Source organism: Cibotium barometz, chromosome 20 (assembly GCF_041138505.1).
Source record: "Cibotium barometz isolate CiBa-2024 chromosome 20, ASM4113850v1, whole genome shotgun sequence".
NCBI lineage: Eukaryota > Viridiplantae > Streptophyta > Polypodiopsida > Cyatheales > Cibotiaceae > Cibotium > Cibotium barometz.
The window spans coordinates 18,935,483-18,952,262 of NC_141065.1; the positions used below are offsets into that span (position 1 = coordinate 18,935,483).

Consider the following 16,780-nt stretch of genomic DNA (forward strand, 5'->3'; position numbering starts at 1 on the left):
TATAGTTTCCAGTCTGATACTCAAAGATGAAGCAAGAATTCATGATTGAAAGGTTTTCTGGCTGCCTATGGTTTGCCAGGTACGACTTGCTACGGGGATTCTGAAAAGTGGGGTTCACTGTCTTGCCCTCTTCAGAGACAAGGATGAGGAGAGAGACATGTTCCAACACTATTCATCTGTTTTTGCAGTCATGGAGCCCAGGAATCTGATGGACATGTTCTCCATGTGTATGCCTCATCTCTTTGAATGTATGATCAGTAATAATCAGCTCCTGCAAATATTCTCAACCCTTCTCCAGACTCCAAAAGTTGTGCGGCACTTTGCGGATGTTCTGGTCAACTTTCTGGTAACCAGCAAGCTTGAGTTACTGAAGCAACCAGAATCACCTTCTGCAAAATTGGTGTTACAGCTTTTCAGATATCTATTTGTGGCAGTAGCAAAGAGCCAAGGGGATTGTGAACGTGTTCTTCAGCCTCATATTGCAACACTGATGGAAACTTGTATTAAGTGCGCAACTGAAGTTGAGAAACCACAGGGGTACATGCAATTGCTTCGTACGATGTTCCACTCTCTCTCTAGTGGAAAGTTTGAACTACTTTTTCGGGAATTTATCCCGTATCTACAGCCATGCCTTAACATGCTGTTGGCAATGTTGGAAGGGCCTACAGGGGTTGAAATGATTGATCTGGTTTTAGAACTTTGTCTCATAATGCCTGCTAGGTTGAGTTCTCTTCTCCCTCATCTTCCAAGGCTGATGAAGCCTCTTGTTTTGGCTTTAAAAGGCAGTGAAGACCTTGTGGGGCTTGGTTTAAGAACATTAGAGCTTTGGATTGACAGCCTTAATCCTGATTTTCTGGAACCGAGTATGGCAAAGGTCATGTCAGAACTCATTCTGACATTGTGGACACACCTCCGCCCGAAGTCTTACCCATGGGGTGCCAAGGCACTTCAGTTGCTGGGGAAGCTGGGTGGCAGAAACCGTAGATTTTTGAAAGAACCTCTTTCACTCGACTGCAAAGAAAATCCAGAGCATGGATTGAGGCTAATCTTGACGTTTGAACCCACAACTTCATTCTTGGTACCATTGGATCGCTGCATATACCTTGCTCGAGCTGCAGTAATGCAACCCCAACCTGGGGTAGAGTCTTTCTATCGGAAGCATGCTTTGAAATTTTTGAGGGTTTGCCTTTGTCTGGTTTTAAACCTGAAAGGAAACATTGGGAATGAAGGTGTAACTTCTGGCCAGCTGAGCACCATGCTTCTGACACCTATCGATCCATCAAGACGCAAAGCAGAGACTTTGAATATGAAGGTAAATTACAACTTGGCCATATGCTAGACTTATGTTGTATGCGCTAAGAGGACTGCGTTTTTCTTTTCCAATGTCATGCCTTGCACTACTTCATAGTCTTTGATCCCAATTCCTTACTGTCCTGTTCAGGCGGATTCTGGAGTGAAGACCAAAACACAGCTTATGGCAGAGAGAACTGTGTTCAAAATCTTACTGATGACGGTTATTGCTGCAAGTGCTGAGACTGAACTACAGGATGCAAAGGATGATTTTATTCCAAATATTTGCCGTCACTTTGCCATGATATTTCATGTGGATTCTTTAGCCGTGCCTCCAGCTGTCCCAGGCCAAAATACTGGACCCAATTTGGGTGGAGCTCAAAGTGCCAAGGCCCGAAGCAAGTCTCAAGCAAATTTGAAAGAGCTTGATCCATTGATCTTTTTGGATGCCTTGGTGGCTGTGCTAGCAGATGAGAACCGGTCACATGCTAAAGCTGCATTGAATGGTTTGAACATTTTTGCAGAAACTCTCGTCCTCCTTGCTCGCTCTAAGCACACCGGTGTATTGACGCTTCGAGGCGTCAGCACACCTGGAACTCCTATGATGGTGAGTAGTCCTTCTATGAACCCAGTTTATTCACCTCCACCGGGAGTCCGTATTCCTGTGTTTGAACAGCTTCTTCCAAGGCTCTTGCACTGCTGCTATGGTAGCACATGGCAGGCCCAAATGGGTGGTGTCACGGGGTTGGGGGCTCTTGTAGGTAAGGCTACAGTTGACACCCTGTGCCTTTTTCAAGTACGAGCTGTGCGTGCCCTGGTATATGTGTTGAAGCGGCTTCCACATCATGCAAATAAAGAGCAAGAAGAGGCTAGTCAAGTACTTACACAAGTTTTGAGAGTGGCGAATAACGTGGAAGAATCAACAAATGAGCCTCGTCGTCAGAGCTTTCAAGGTGTGGTTGATGTGCTGGCAGCAGAACTTTTCAACCCAAATGCCACTCACATTGTCAGAAAAAATGTCCAGTCATGCCTCGCGTTGCTTGCCAGCAGGACAGGCATGGAGGTTTCAGAATTGTTGGAGCCTCTTCATCATCCACTGCTTCAACCCCTTATTATAAGACCTCTTCGCACTAAGCATCCTGAACAGCAGGTGCAGTCGTGCACTTCTTATTTGTTTGCATCAGTTCAAAAGTGTTGGGCTTATTAAAAGCCACAATAAAGAATGCCTTTGTAAGCCACAGTATATAATGACTTTGTAAAAATAGGGCATAATGGGTAAATGATTCTTTGTATTCACCCCCGACTATTTTGATCCAGGTTGGAACAGTGATGGCTCTGAACTTCTGTCTTGCACTGAGGCCACCACTATTGAAGATGACGCCTGAGCTGGTTAACCTTCTACAAGAGGTTTTGCAAATTGCAGATACGGATGAGAGTGTGCTTATTGGCAAATTCATGAACCCAAAGTTGGCAGTGACACTAACCAAGCTTCGAACGGCCTGCATTGAGCTGTTATGCACTGCAATGGCCTGGGCTGATTTTAAAACACCAAATCATGCAGATTTACGCTCGCGAATTATAGCCATGTTCTTCAAATCCTTAACCTGTCGAACTCCTGAGATTGTGGCTGTTGCTAAAGAGGGACTACGTCAGGTGAATTCCTTGTCTGATTGTTTCCTATCAATGAAGAGAATAATGATTTCGTGTTTCATCTGGGCATAATTGTTCTTTCCCTCACCGTCTGACCCGATCGTGTAATGCAGGTAATTCAGCAGCAAAAAATGCCAAAGGACTTGTTACAGAGCAGTCTTAGGCCAATTCTTGTCAATCTTGCGCATACAAGAAGCCTTACCATGCCTTTGTTGCAAGGGCTAGCTCGCTTGCTGGAGCTCTTGTCAAACTGGTTCAATGTTACCCTGGGTGGTAAGCTCATGGAACATTTAAGGAAGTGGCTAGAACCAGAAAAGCTTGCCCAGTCACAGAAATCATGGAAAGCTGGAGAGGAGCCCAAAATAGCTGCAGGTATATCATCTAATTTTTGCTGATACTAATATTTGCCAAGGGGAAAAAGTCACAGAATGAAGGCTGACTGTGGAGCTTTTTCAATAAAATATTGAGCAGCCCTAGGGAGGTTTGTCTTACAAAAGAGCTTTATTAGACTATTGTTACTGTTGTGCTAAAAAAGAGTTGCATATTTCTATTCTAGCGGAGTGAGCGATCATGTTGCAATGATTTGTGGATGGAGTTGAGGTGTCACCTTTGACTGGAAGATAAGGATAGTAGTGCAACGAGAGCATATTATTGGTGTTGAAGATGGAGTTGAGGTGTCACCTTTGACTGGAAGATGAAGGATAGTAGTGCAACAAGAGCATATTATTGGTGTTGAATCATTAGAGCATAAAGAACAAAGCAAAGGACGAAAACGTCTGCAACTTCCATCCATGAAGTAGAGCAGGAGACAGGGATGAGGAGTATGGAGTTCTGGCCAAACCTGGAACTCATTAGTCCGCCTGCTGCTAAGAAGGTTTTCATTAGTGGTCTGTCTTGTCTTAGGCTCGGTTGGAGCTGCCGAGGGAAGGGGGGTGCACTTGAGCCTTGGGCAGGCTTTCCAAGAGTTTTGTAGAACGATCAGTGTCCGTGAGCTGGATTGCTGCTCTGTAGTCTTCCTATGTGAGCTGCACAATTGTGAGATGTTAGGCTGTACTAATTTGGAAGTGTGTACTACTTGCACACATCTCCAGACAGTTTCACTTCTGCATAGAAAAGAGATCACTAACAGTGCTTCTGACTTTTGCAGTTCTCTGCCTTTAGGACAACATCCCCTGGCCCCCTGACAGATAATACAATGAGAGCATTGAGCAGTTTCATCTCTGCTCAAGAGACAGGACTCCAGGGATTCGGTCTCCCCCTCCGTGCTCAGGAGGAGGTGCTAGACTCAGAGTTTGCAGATGACACAGCAACATACCTATCCGAAGATGTTGGGAATCTCTAGAGATACGCTGAGTCGATTCAGATCTTTTGCTGCGCATCAGAAGTGTAGATCAACTGGCACAAGTCGTGTGGTTTCTGGGTAGGCTCTGCACCCGCCCCAACTTGGCGCCCAGTTGAGGCTTTCTAGTGGATTCCGAGGGGCACTCTAGTCCGCTATCTAGGATGCTAGGTGGGCATCGATATCTCTCCAGATCAAAAGCTTGACCCTCTTCTTCTGAGCATTCGGAAAAAGCTTTTGTACTGGAGTTTTACGAGGCTATCTCTAGCTGGTCGAGTGGTGGTGGCAAACTAGGTCCTTGCCACCATGTGGTACATTACTTCGTGTTGGGCCTTCTCCCGAGCATGCATTGGTCAAGTACAACGTTTGATCCAGAACTTCTTGTGGGCCAGCAGTGATAGGAGGCTTACCTGGGCTAAGTTGGCCTGGAGAGTGATCATTTAGTCGTGATGTAGAGGGGGTCTAGGCGTTATTGACCCCGCCATTCAAAGTTGCGCCCTGCTCAGCAAAGTGATTGTTAGAGGACTCCTTCCCGGTGGTGAGCCCTGGAAGGACTTCCTCTTGGCCCGGATTTCAGCCCGTACCCTGAGCCTGGGCCCCCCCTAGCCTCAGAGCACTAGATGGATCTTCACTAAGATCTGGGCCCGCGGATTCAGCCCAACATTTGAGGACAGATATGCAGCCAGCCTACCCCAAGCTTGGGATTACCTCAGGCCGGCCCTAGGCAGTTAGCTCCAGTAGCCGCAGAGGCTCGCCTTCGGCAGCCCCTGATCTGGAACCCCTTGATCTGTTTACCCAGTGGCGATATGTTGGGGGCCCGACCTCATGTATCATGGGGAGCACTGAGCATAGGACTCGCCAAGTCCCTTGGTGATTGGCTTGCACACAGACAGCTGCCCCCGGAGGTTGAGGAGAGAGGCTTGGCAGGGATCAGGGGTAGAGAAAGACTTAGTCTTGACATCGACTCTGCTATTCCTCAAGAGTGGCTAACACCTATCCCAGACCCCCCCCCCCCCCCCAGTGGCTAGGCGTGTTTACTAGGCATGATAATTCTCTTGGCAGTCCATGGCGTGGATGAGGGTTGTGGTTTGCTCACTTTTTCTACTGGTCCCCATGGTAGATTAGAGAGTTCAGAGCACTCTTTGGAGGATTTTAGTGGCTGCACCTTACAGAGCGTGAGGGTGATCGGAATTCAGGCACATAGACCCTCCACCGGCCAAGGTGGCTAGGGAGAGACTCTGGTGGTTATGGATTTGGGAGAGCCGGACCCTCATGCGCCTCCAATGGGATCTAGGGGAGTGGAGTTGGCGTGATCCTGCAGATCGAAAGGAGACTCTGGATACCCCCTTTTTTGCATACATAGCGTGGCTAGGTCATAGGTTTCAGATGTCGGAGGTTGATGGCACCCCGGCAGCAGCACTACATTGGCAGTCAGAGGGCCTCTCACAACGTTCTCTCAGAGACTCTGAGATAGTTTTCATCCTCAAAAGATCACACTCTTTCTTTGGTTGACGGCACACAGGAGCTTGGTGGTTGGCACGTGGTTGGCCATTGGTGGTCGACCAATAGCTTGTCTGAGGTGCACCCACCCTGAGGAGTCTCAGCGACACTGTCTTTGGGATTGCCTGAAAGCTCAACAGGTTCGCCAGCGGATCCTCCGCTTCTTCATGATGGACAAGACCTCGACCCGTACCATTACATGGGACACTGTCGCTTGGGCCTCAGTGGCTAGTCCCATCTACTCATCATTGGAGACCGGGCTCATGCCAGAGATGGGAGATTTGCAGTAGCATTGTAGCCTGGCACATATGGAGAGCTCGATGCAGCGAAGCCATCAAAGGTACCCACACTTTGCTTGCGGAGTCCATCAGGAGTATTTGGCTCGACATCATCCATACCCTCCGCGGTCAATGGGGGAAGTTGTAGGGAGGGTTTGACCACATGTAGAAGCGGCGGGAAGCCTTCTTGAGGCTCTGGCGGCCTGGCCCGTTTTTTACCGATAGAGATGGTGATCCCAGGTGGCATTATAGACCTTCTCCTCATAGAGCGGCCAGCCGGAGGAGAAGTGCATCTTTCTCCACCTTTTGATTATTTGATCCCCACCTCGTACATGGAGGCGAGTTTGTGCCTAGCCCTTTGTGGTTGTACTTAGCCCATCGTGGTTGTTGTTTCATTAACTTATAGAAGGATATTTTTCTTGGAAAAAAAAAGACTAGCAAGGTCTGTGTACCCAACGATATGGACTTTTAAACTAAGATATTGTTGTATGAGTGCCATGATGCATCTAAAGCAGAGCACCCGGATATACAAAGAACCTTGACCTTGGTTGGCCGGCATTTCTATTCGCCACATATGAAATCTCCTATAGAGAATTATGTGCGGAAGTGTGCCTAGTGCTAGCTCGATAATGCAAAGAGGCTTAGAGCTGAGGGTATGTTGTATCCATTGCAAATTCGTGAGAACAGGTAGCAAAGTATCTTGATGGACTTTGTAGTGGGCTTACCTTCGACTAGTAGGAGCCATGATTCATTGTAGACCGATTGATGGTTAGGTTTATCCCTATAAAGTCCTGGTAAAGGGCCACAAGCTGGCTCAACTCTTTGTGGAACGGTTGTTATATATGCTCTATGGGTTGCCTGAGGAGACCGTCAATGACCAAGATCCCAAATTCACTGCACAATTTTGGCATCAGTGTTTTTTTAGTTGGGAAGGCGCTTGAGCATGTCATCCCAAGTCAAAGTCATACGGAAAGGACTAACAAAACTATGGAGGATATGTTGGGGGCATATGTCTCCAAGAGACAGTTTGAGTGGGAGTAATATCTCCCACTGATTGAGTTTGCTTATAAAAGTAGTAACTATGCGGCGACTGGTTTCAGTCCATTTATGCATATGTACGGTGATCATCCGAGGTCACCCATAGCCGTAGGACTAAGGGAGTCAAGTTGGATTTCTTATAAGATATGCAAGATAAGCTGAAAATTGCAAGGAAGAGTGTAAAGAGTACTCGAGATCGCACTCAATATTACGTTAACCAACGACGGATTTCGAGTATCATATAGGAGGGTATGTGGGTATACCTGAAAGTTCCATTGAACTCTTAAGACAATGAGGACGTCTTTGTTTCAAGTTGTCTTCTCGGTGTTGTGGTCTTTATCACATCACAAAGTAGATAAGTGATGTAGCTTACCGGTTGGCACTACCTCCTAGAATCAAGATTCATTGTGTGTTTCTTGTCAGCCATTTGAAAGAACATTTGGGTGAGAGTGATGAGATTGTGCCAACGGAGGAGATCCCTAACCTTGAGGACATAACTAGGTATATTACAATGGAACCTGGATCAACGTATTAGATGGTCTTGGAATACCATATATCATGAGTACTTGATCAAGTGGAAAGTCCGGTCTAAGGACGAGGCTATGTGGGAATCAATGCATAGTCTAAAGCATGGTTTCCACATACTCATTGCTGAGGACATCAATGGTTCTTTAGGGGGCAAGTATGTTACATCCCAAGGCCCTAGCAAGGTTTACAGGTCGAACTTCAGGTTAGGTTAACAAGGGATTGAGGGTTTGACATCTAATGGGGAGGTTAGGAGTATTTATGAGACATGCTATTTATGGCTCTTGGTTTATAGGAGGCCTATATAAGTGACTTTTGGAGTCATCTTAAGGGAAAGCTCCTTAGACCTAGACTCAAGGCTCGTGAGACTTCTCCATTAGTATACCGGAGGGGTGTGTTTTGGTGGGTATGGGACGACAAAGCTTTACACATGGAGCCATGTCTTTGATGCTTCTAACCTCCATGCTCAGGGGTGAGCTTGATTGGCTCTACGGTTGGGTGGTGCGCTAGATGCTAGTGTCTTTATGTTTCCTTTGAATTGCTTAACTGCTGCAAGTGTCTACTATAGGAGGGTCTTACCAATATGGACTGATTTAGAGGAGGGTATGGCTGTCCCCTCTTACTCTATAAGGGATGGCTATCTCATGATGCAGATCATGTCTGTGTGGTGAAGAACCTTCACCATAAGTTTATGGATGAGTAACGTGCTTCTCCATATGCAGGTCATAGAGGTATTTTGGCCACTACACAACCTTTAGAAAGGTACTTATTTTGGCCGGAGATGCACAAGAACATTGAAACATATGTGCGTGCAATGTGCATGTAGGGTATGTTTGAAGGTAAAGTTTGTTGAAGATTCAGCCGTCCTAATATTTGCCGCTTGTTGAATTTGCTTACAACACGGTGCATACTTCTACGTAGGGTTAGGGCTAGGGACATGGGCTAACCCAGGTTAGGGTTAGTGGGACATGGGGAAGTGGAGGGTTTATGTGGGCTAAGGGTGCTAGCAAGACGAGGTCTAGATTGGCTAAGAGCTTATAATTAATAGCCTAAAGCTAATAATGGCTAAAAGCTTATAAATAAAGCAGCAAAGCTTATAAATAAAGCAAGGGACAATAATAGCTAAGTTATTGACCTTGGGAGCACTTATGAGTTATGTATCCACATAGTAGACAGGGGGGGCTACCAGGGGTGTGCAAGACCTCATGGCCATGGAGCTGCAAGGTGGATGGTTCGGCCTAGTGGTATAGGACCCTAGGTTGGGGTCATCGGTACCAAGGAGGCTTGCAACAATCAGACCTTAGGCTCGAGGGTGAGTTCGGAGGACTCTTACCATTGGGTGGTGAGTCACTAGCCACAATCTATCGCGGTCATGTTATGATGCGCATGTTGGGTATATGAAACCTCGTCAGGGTTTCAGTTCTAGGTTAGATGATCCTTGTGCATGGTCTAAAGAGACCTTACACCATCCTTATGACTAAGGATGAGATATTTGCAGCATATGAGTATATCTGAGATCTGGATATTGCATTTTCACAGGTGCAGACAGCCATAGAGACATCTCAAGTAAAGTATAAAAAGGCAGCTGATAAGCATAGAAGGCAAGTGGAATTCAAAGAAGGTGATTGGGTATTGTTGAAATTTGAGAAAGCGCACCTTCGGAAGAGGCTAGCGAAAGAGGGGAAGTACCCTAAGCTTTTAATGTACTATGGGCCTTTCTAGACTTTGCAAAAGATCAATGATGTTTGATGCTTTTCAGCATAATCTTCCATATCATTGAAATATACATAATGCTTTTCATGTGAGCTTGTTGAGGCTATATGTGGGACCGATACTAGTGGAGGAGCCGGCCTTGGAAGATCCACCACAAGTGGATGAGCTCAAAGAGGTTTTACAATCTGGACATATTTTTTTTCGAAAGGAACAGAAAGCTGTTGGTGGCAAACTTGTCCGTAGGTATCTTGTGAAGTCCAAGAGCTACCCAGCTTTGGAAGTGAAATGCATGAATGAGACCTACTTTTAGAAGTACTTGGAACATCTAAGGGCCTATCTCGAAGCTTTTTAGTTGCGGGCAACAGATTAGAAGCCGGACAGAATGTCACAAACCCCTAATATCTTGGGACATGCGCATGCGTATGGATCATACGGGCATGGCAATACGTTTTTGGCTGTCAGGCGAAGCCCATATGGATATCACGTCTTGTGAAGGTTAGGCGATATCCGTGGTGCCTGTGTGAAAATTTCGGCCATGTACACGCTGAATTATTGAAAGTACAAACAATGTTTGACCTTTTTTTAAAAGTGTGACATTGTTTAGCTGCCTTGACAATGCGTGGAATTTCTCCCTGTGTTTGTCAATGGGATTGGGGATGCATAGGCACGCTGTGGGCACGTGTGTCCACAACCTATTTGGGCCTAGAGAGTTGTCTCATGGGTTTTACAAGTGATAATTGCCCCAAAACTTAATTAAAAGCTTTTGGTATTTTATAACTAAGGTTTATGGTTGACAAATCCATAGGGGACTTCTTTGAGATTGCATGCCCCCATAGGCGGAGAGATGGTATTCGCAGGTTGCGAGGCCAGGATGGAGTTATTGTTTTTGAAACAACCCCCCCCCCCCCCCCCCCCCTCCCCCCCCCAAGGTGAGAGCCATCGCGAGCGACGGGTTTTTTCCGATCCCTCCTCACGGGCGCCCCATTATCCCCACAGGTGAACACGCGTGAGAGGGTCTAGGGCACACGAGAGAGTTGGTTCCTCCCGCTCTATGATCCTTTTTATTGACTCCCTTCACAATAGAGGAGCTGGCGGAGGCATTGATGGCTCTCCCCAGGGGCAAATACCCGAGCGCGGACGGGCTTCTAGTTTCTTTCTTTCTTTGCCATTGGGATCTCATGGAAGGTGGCCTTCGAGCAGCCTTCAATGATTTACCTTTTCCTTTTCGTCGCCAAGGCCATGAGTAGTTTCCTCTCCGCTCAAGAAGGGATTCGGTCTCGCCCTCAATGCTCAGAAGGAGCTGCTGGACTCAGAGTTTGCAGATGACACTACAGCATACCTATTCGGAGATGTTGGGAATCTCCAGAGATTCGCTGAGGCGTTTGAGACCTGTTGCTGCACAATTGTTTGTGTTTGCGTATATTGTGATAAATGATTGGAGCATACAGATCAAAGCAAATGATGAAAAGTTTAGTAACTTTAATACTGGAAGTAGAGCAGGAGCCAAACTTTAAACTCATTAGTCAGCCTGCTATTATGAACATTTCCAAGAGTGGTCTCTCATATCTTTGAAGGTGGGTGCATGCCATTCTCCTTTCTTGTGAGCAGGCTTTTGTAAGCGTATGCAGGACAATTGCTTGTTGGCATGAGCGTGACTTATTGGAACATGTGCGGCATTAGGCAAATTTACTTTTGCATGAGGAGATTGCCAACACTCCATTTACTCCCTTTAGGAAAACAGCCCCCTGTTGCCTCTGTTTTCCCCTTTTGATGATGTTCATGCCGAAGTATGACTATAACCCCATTTCCTAGTGTCATTGATTACTTGTGCATTTCAAGCATGCTCTCTCGCTATGCTATGCTATGCTATGCTATATTTATGAGAGTTTTCAAAATCATTCTATGTCTAGCAGTGGGCAAACCTATGAAGATTGCTTTTTGGTCTCTCTAAAAGTAAGAGATGTTTATTCTTTTTAGAAATTTATTGTGGTTTACTCCGCAGCTCATGCATTTCAGTAACTTGCTTGTCTTTTCTGTTGTTGATCATTGCAGCCATTATTGAGCTGTTCCATCTTCTTCCAGCAGCAGCAGGAAAGTTTCTGGATGAGCTTGTGACCCTCACAATGCAGTTAGAAGCGGCTTTACTCCAGGGACAGATTTACAGTGAACTCAACAGTCCCTATCGGCTACCCTTGACAAAGTTTTTGAATCGCTATGCGACAGATGCTGTGGATTATTTCATTGCCCGATTGACACAGCCAGGCTACTTTAGGAGGTTTGTGATTTGATTTGTAATTTATTCTCACACAGATCAATGCAGTTGTTAAAAACAGACTAATTGTTGATTAAGAGTCTCTAGAACCCCTGCCGGTGAAAAAGGGAGATTGTACCCTCCCATCCGTCATGGGCAAGGAATCCCCGTATGCATTGCGCAGACAAAAATGAGTGCTATGTTTGGCTGTAAATTTCCAATGGTCGGATACATGATTTAATCTGGAAGAAAGTAGAGTGCAGGAGAAGTTATCACGTATTCCTTGACAATGAATCATTTGTGCCTGGGCTTGAGGCAAGGCTTTAGGCATTTCTCTTGTCATGGATGCATACCTGTAGATGCAGGGATGACAATTCCATAGTTAGACTACTTTGTAGCAGTCTTTGAACTGAAATAAGAGTTTTTGTGAACGTTGGAAATGCATACTGTTGTTTTAAACAATGACAAAAACTGAGTAAAAAACTTCCCCTATCAAAACTGGCAATCACATTGCAGCAGTGTGAACAAGCTGGCTTTTTTTAACTATGGCAGCTGGCATGTGTCAGGTTTGAACGCTGGTCCTTGAGGGGGTTAAAAGGTGCAACTTGCTCTTGTGTCCGAGTTCAAGTTAAAAAGGACCACTGCTTGGTTTATCTAGTTTTGTTCAGCAACTGTCTATCTCATTGGAACAAAGGAGGAGGAGAGATTGGTGTATTGGGCCCATTAGCCAAGTATGTCAGGCCACAAGAGTACATGTATGTTGGATCCATTGGCCATGTATGCAAGGCCATGGGGTGAATGCCTAATTTCGAATGACACTTTATGCAATGAAAACAGATACTAAGCATGACTTTGTTGATACCGGTTTTTGAAATCCAAAGCTTTAGTCGAGCAGTTCCTCATTGCTCAATCCCTAGTAGCCTGTCACATGCATCTATACTCCATTGGCATCCATACGCAGGCAAGGCCAAGACATAGAAGACTAGAATGATCAAGCACGCGGATGTAGAGCAGGAATGTGTCCAATAAATGCTCTTACAAGTGGACACGATCACAGTTGCAGGTCCAAATTAGCAGAAACAAGAACCGATGACGTCATGGCTGCACGATCTTAAACGCAATGGGTACATGAAGAGTTGACATCACAGCAGCTACTGTAGCAAACCAGAAGTGTAAACCAAGTGTATTTGCACTTAAACACTATAATTAACCATTGAATTCATTATAAGCATTGAAACATCATTTCACAAATATACATCAGAAGATGTGCTTCTTTCCGTCATGACACATTTGCACAACATTAGGGACCAGAAGATGGGCTGCCTTAAATTGGCATTTTCATTACCATTAATTAGTGAAATACATCAAGCATCATTCGTGGGCAGCCCAAGGCCTAGCCTCCTCAAACTACCACTTCTTTCCACAATGCAAATGAAGACAATAGCAAATAATATCTTCCAAATGACTGGCACCCCTCAGTTCTTCAACACCGTGAGAGCACCATGGGATCCCATCCCCATGTGATCACGCGCGAATCCCATCCCCATGTGATCATTCATTCAACACCGTGAGAGCACCATGGGATCCCATCCCCATGTGATCACGCGCGAATCCGTCAAACCGAGACGCTCAACTAGTTTTAAATTCATTCACCGCGCAAAGGCTTAAGTGAAGCTTTACACCTATGAACATTCTTGTCAATGGCCTCTTGCACTTGTGACTTGAGCATATCAACATACATTTCATTTGCCCAAAGAACTCTCACAATTGAGAGTAGAATCATTGTTTTGCCTTCATTGTGTACCTGAAACACATGAAATTGAATGGCAAGGTGAAAGTTTTGATTCTTACCAATATTTCATTAGTGAATCCTTAAGATTTAAGAGCCGTTGCAGAATTTGCAGGTCTGAAATTTGGGTTTGTAAACCCTAATTCGTGGATAGCAACACATGATAGTGTTCCTCTCTATGAGGGCAACACACAGTCAAAAAGATGTCGAACAGCAGTTGCAAATAGCTAGTAATGGATTGTAAAACAATTTTCCAGCAACTATGGAGATATAAAATTTGCTCCCCTTTAAGAGTAGGATAAAGATAATTGATTGCAGTAGCGTGTAGAGGAGAGCAAGCTATAGCTCTAAGGTTTTTTAGTACTTCAAACAGGTTTTTCCGTCATAAGATATGAGCAAAAACTCTGAGTAGGCCCCCGAGTCATAAGGAGGTTTCCTACGCCTAAAGTCCAAATTTTGGGGCTTTCGAGTTTTGTCCACTTGGGAGGGTGGACATTTAGTGTCCCACCTGGATAAAACTTTATCCACCCAATAATTTAGTGTTGTGCGAACTGGCAACCATTCAATATGAATTAAAGTTTTAAACTAAATACTCACTTCTTGCAAAACCCATCAAATCAAATGAGAATGTACGTGTACAAGGCATTGCGCCCCACCCAAAGTTTGGATGAACGAGTCTGTACCCAAGGGATTTTGGCATGCCTGCATAATAAGGGGAGGGAGAAAATTGACCTTGAAAAATAAACCATGGCTGCTGAACCTAGGGAGCTCCCTATTCTGTCGCGCGCCCTTCTCTTTGCCTGCTTACCCTCGCGTTGCCTACCATTCTCTTCGCCCCCCTCCTCTCTGGCTTACATTCACTTTGCTTCCCTCTTCTTCGCCATCTCATCTTGCTTCACAGTGGATTATGGTTAGTCCAGACGTGGTCTTTGTGGAGAATTCATCTTAGGTTTTGCTTGAATGTAAAAAACAGCAAACTGTTCGCTCATAGAATTTGTTTGATACTCTCCTCCCCTTGTACGGTACACACATTCCAGCTGTTGGGCATTTGGACACTCGGCCTATGGCTGGAAATCAGCTCGTACTTGCTGAAAATCAGCAACACAGTATGTGTGATGTTGTGCCAGTTGGTCAGGCGGACATTGATGATGCAGTGGAAGAAGAGAGGACATCAATTCAACAAGCTAAATCGGTGCCTCGTTGGCTGTTGCAAACTTTGCGGGACAGCAATATGATGGCTCTTTTGGCAAGTTGAACACATGCTAGTTCTTGCCATGGGCATTATGTTTATCATGCTCTTATGAGCAGCTTGTGTGATGAAGAAGAGCTAGTTTCATTTGATGAAGCACAAGAGGATCAAAATTGGATGCATGCCATGGAGCAGCAATATGATTCCATTTTGAAGAATGGCACTTGGGATCTAGTTGACTTGTCTTTTGGTAAGAAGGTTATTGGGATGAAGTTGGGATACATGCCTTGAATACATGTGACCATCATGCCCTCCACGAGCACTAGCATACATATACCTGTCACCCTTTGTGCCTTGTGGAGAAGATGCATGACGAGAGGTGACTCTCACCTCTTCCCTTTGCATAAAAGATCTCAACCTTTGAGATGCGGGATCTCCATGCTTCAAGCGAGATGGATTTCTGTCTCCATCTTCCCCCTCTTTGATGTCACCTTTGCGAAGGAGGTAGGAAAGTGCCAACTCCCTTGGCTTCTTGCCCACTTCTCGTGCCATGGACTCAAAAGTCATGTCCACCATTGCATCGGCTTTCCTTGCTTCAATGGCACTTTGCACATGGGGATCTTCATGCAAAAATTTCAGCTCTTGCTCTTGTGTCTGCAAAAGCTTTCTCATATGCTCCAATTCAGCCCTCATTGCATTAGACTCTTCTTCTTGCATAACTGTCTTTCCACGAGACGGTTGTCCCCTCGAATCACTATCATTCACCCTCTCAAGGGGCTTGTGCCTTCCCTGTAAAGCATCAGAACCACGCGAGGCACTTGATGGGTCCCTCGAATTAGGCACTTCCAAAGGGTTGCCTTGGCTGTCCATTGTGTTAAGTTTGCTAGAAGCGGGGTGTCCAATACACAGTTTCGTTTCCCCACTAAGAAGAGGGAAATAACCGTGCTTTGATACCAATGAAACCGATCCCGTCAAGTGGGAATAGACTCCGTTGGACACTCACATGCGTAATAGCACAACTTAAATATCACAATATGAATGGACAACTTAATAACAACTGAAAACTGAAATGAAATGAAGTAATGATCAATGGACACCAGCACTGGGGCCGGAACGGGCCGACCCGCCCCCTCAATATATAATATATTATTGGGAGTATTTAAGTGATATGCTCCATGGGTTCAATGATCCAGATGATGTCCATGTACAACTGAAAATGAATACAGTTACCAAACAAGAGTCTTGAAACAGACGTTCGAAAGAGAGCGATCCACTTGAAGAAGTCTAGTCTCTACGGTCCCGTGCCTTCACTGGAATCCGCAGAGAACACCCCACTGGTGTTCGAGGACCACGCACAAACAGGCGCTCCCGTACTAACACCTGGCTCTCCCGATCTAAGCACCGATGGACCGTGGTTCTCCAGAAGCTTGGACTACCCGGCACCGGACGGGTGTTAGCAGTAGAGAGTATCCCTTATAAGATTTACACTAAAGATCCTTGCTTGAATCTCAATCAACGTACCTTGTAGCAGAATGAATTATGGCCTTCAGTAGTATTAGACTCCCACGTATGAAAGGAAGAGTCTTTATTATTGCTGTTGTTGCCAACTTGAGAGATTGAGGATGGAGAACCAGCAGCTGCCCCGTAGTATGAATGCCATATTTGCTTGTTGTGAAATCAGTATGCAGCCACTCGCAAGGCAAGGAAGAAAGAAGGCTTGTGCAGCCAACTGAGTGCAGCCACCTGCAAGGCAAGGAGAAAGAGGGACTGTGCAATCGACTATGTGCACTCGCTTGCAAAACAAGGAGAGAGATGGGACTGTGCGCAGCCGACTGTGTGCAGCCACTTGTGGACAAGCAAAAGAGGCCTGCGCAGCCGTACAGTAGCCTGTAAGCAAGCGCCTGTGGGGGCACGCGAAAAAGAGGCGCAAAGGGGGTGCAGTCGCGAGGTGAAGCCAGATAGGATAAGTCGCCGTGTGCGCAGCTGTCTATATGCAAGAGGAGGTTCACTCCTGAGCGATGGTAGGGGTACCCGTTGAACAGTTGGCCGGCTCACCTTGCTTGCATGGAACCGGCCAGTTCCAAAGGTTCCAAGGTGGGGGGTGGGTAGGTGGCCATGCACCCACCCCCACACACGAGGGGTTCCCTCCCCACCATGACCCAAACGTGGGTGTCCAAAATGGGTGCCCACCCTACCAAGTACTCCAAGAAATATTTGG

At 45.9% G+C, this 16,780-nt stretch overlaps 1 protein-coding gene across 1 annotated transcript in view; it reads left to right on the forward strand.

Annotated features, from left to right (window-relative positions):
• Positions 1 to 16,780, forward strand: part of LOC147627625 (uncharacterized) — a 122,904-nt gene that overhangs the window by 35,063 nt on the left and 71,061 nt on the right. The window contains exons 13-17 of the mRNA XM_086814536.1: positions 80 to 1,312; positions 1,442 to 2,440; positions 2,608 to 2,943; positions 3,054 to 3,312; positions 11,386 to 11,608. Coding sequence (XP_086670662.1) covers positions 80 to 1,312; positions 1,442 to 2,440; positions 2,608 to 2,943; positions 3,054 to 3,312; positions 11,386 to 11,608 — 3,050 coding nt within the window. The remainder of the gene's footprint in view (positions 1 to 79; positions 1,313 to 1,441; positions 2,441 to 2,607; positions 2,944 to 3,053; positions 3,313 to 11,385; positions 11,609 to 16,780) is intronic.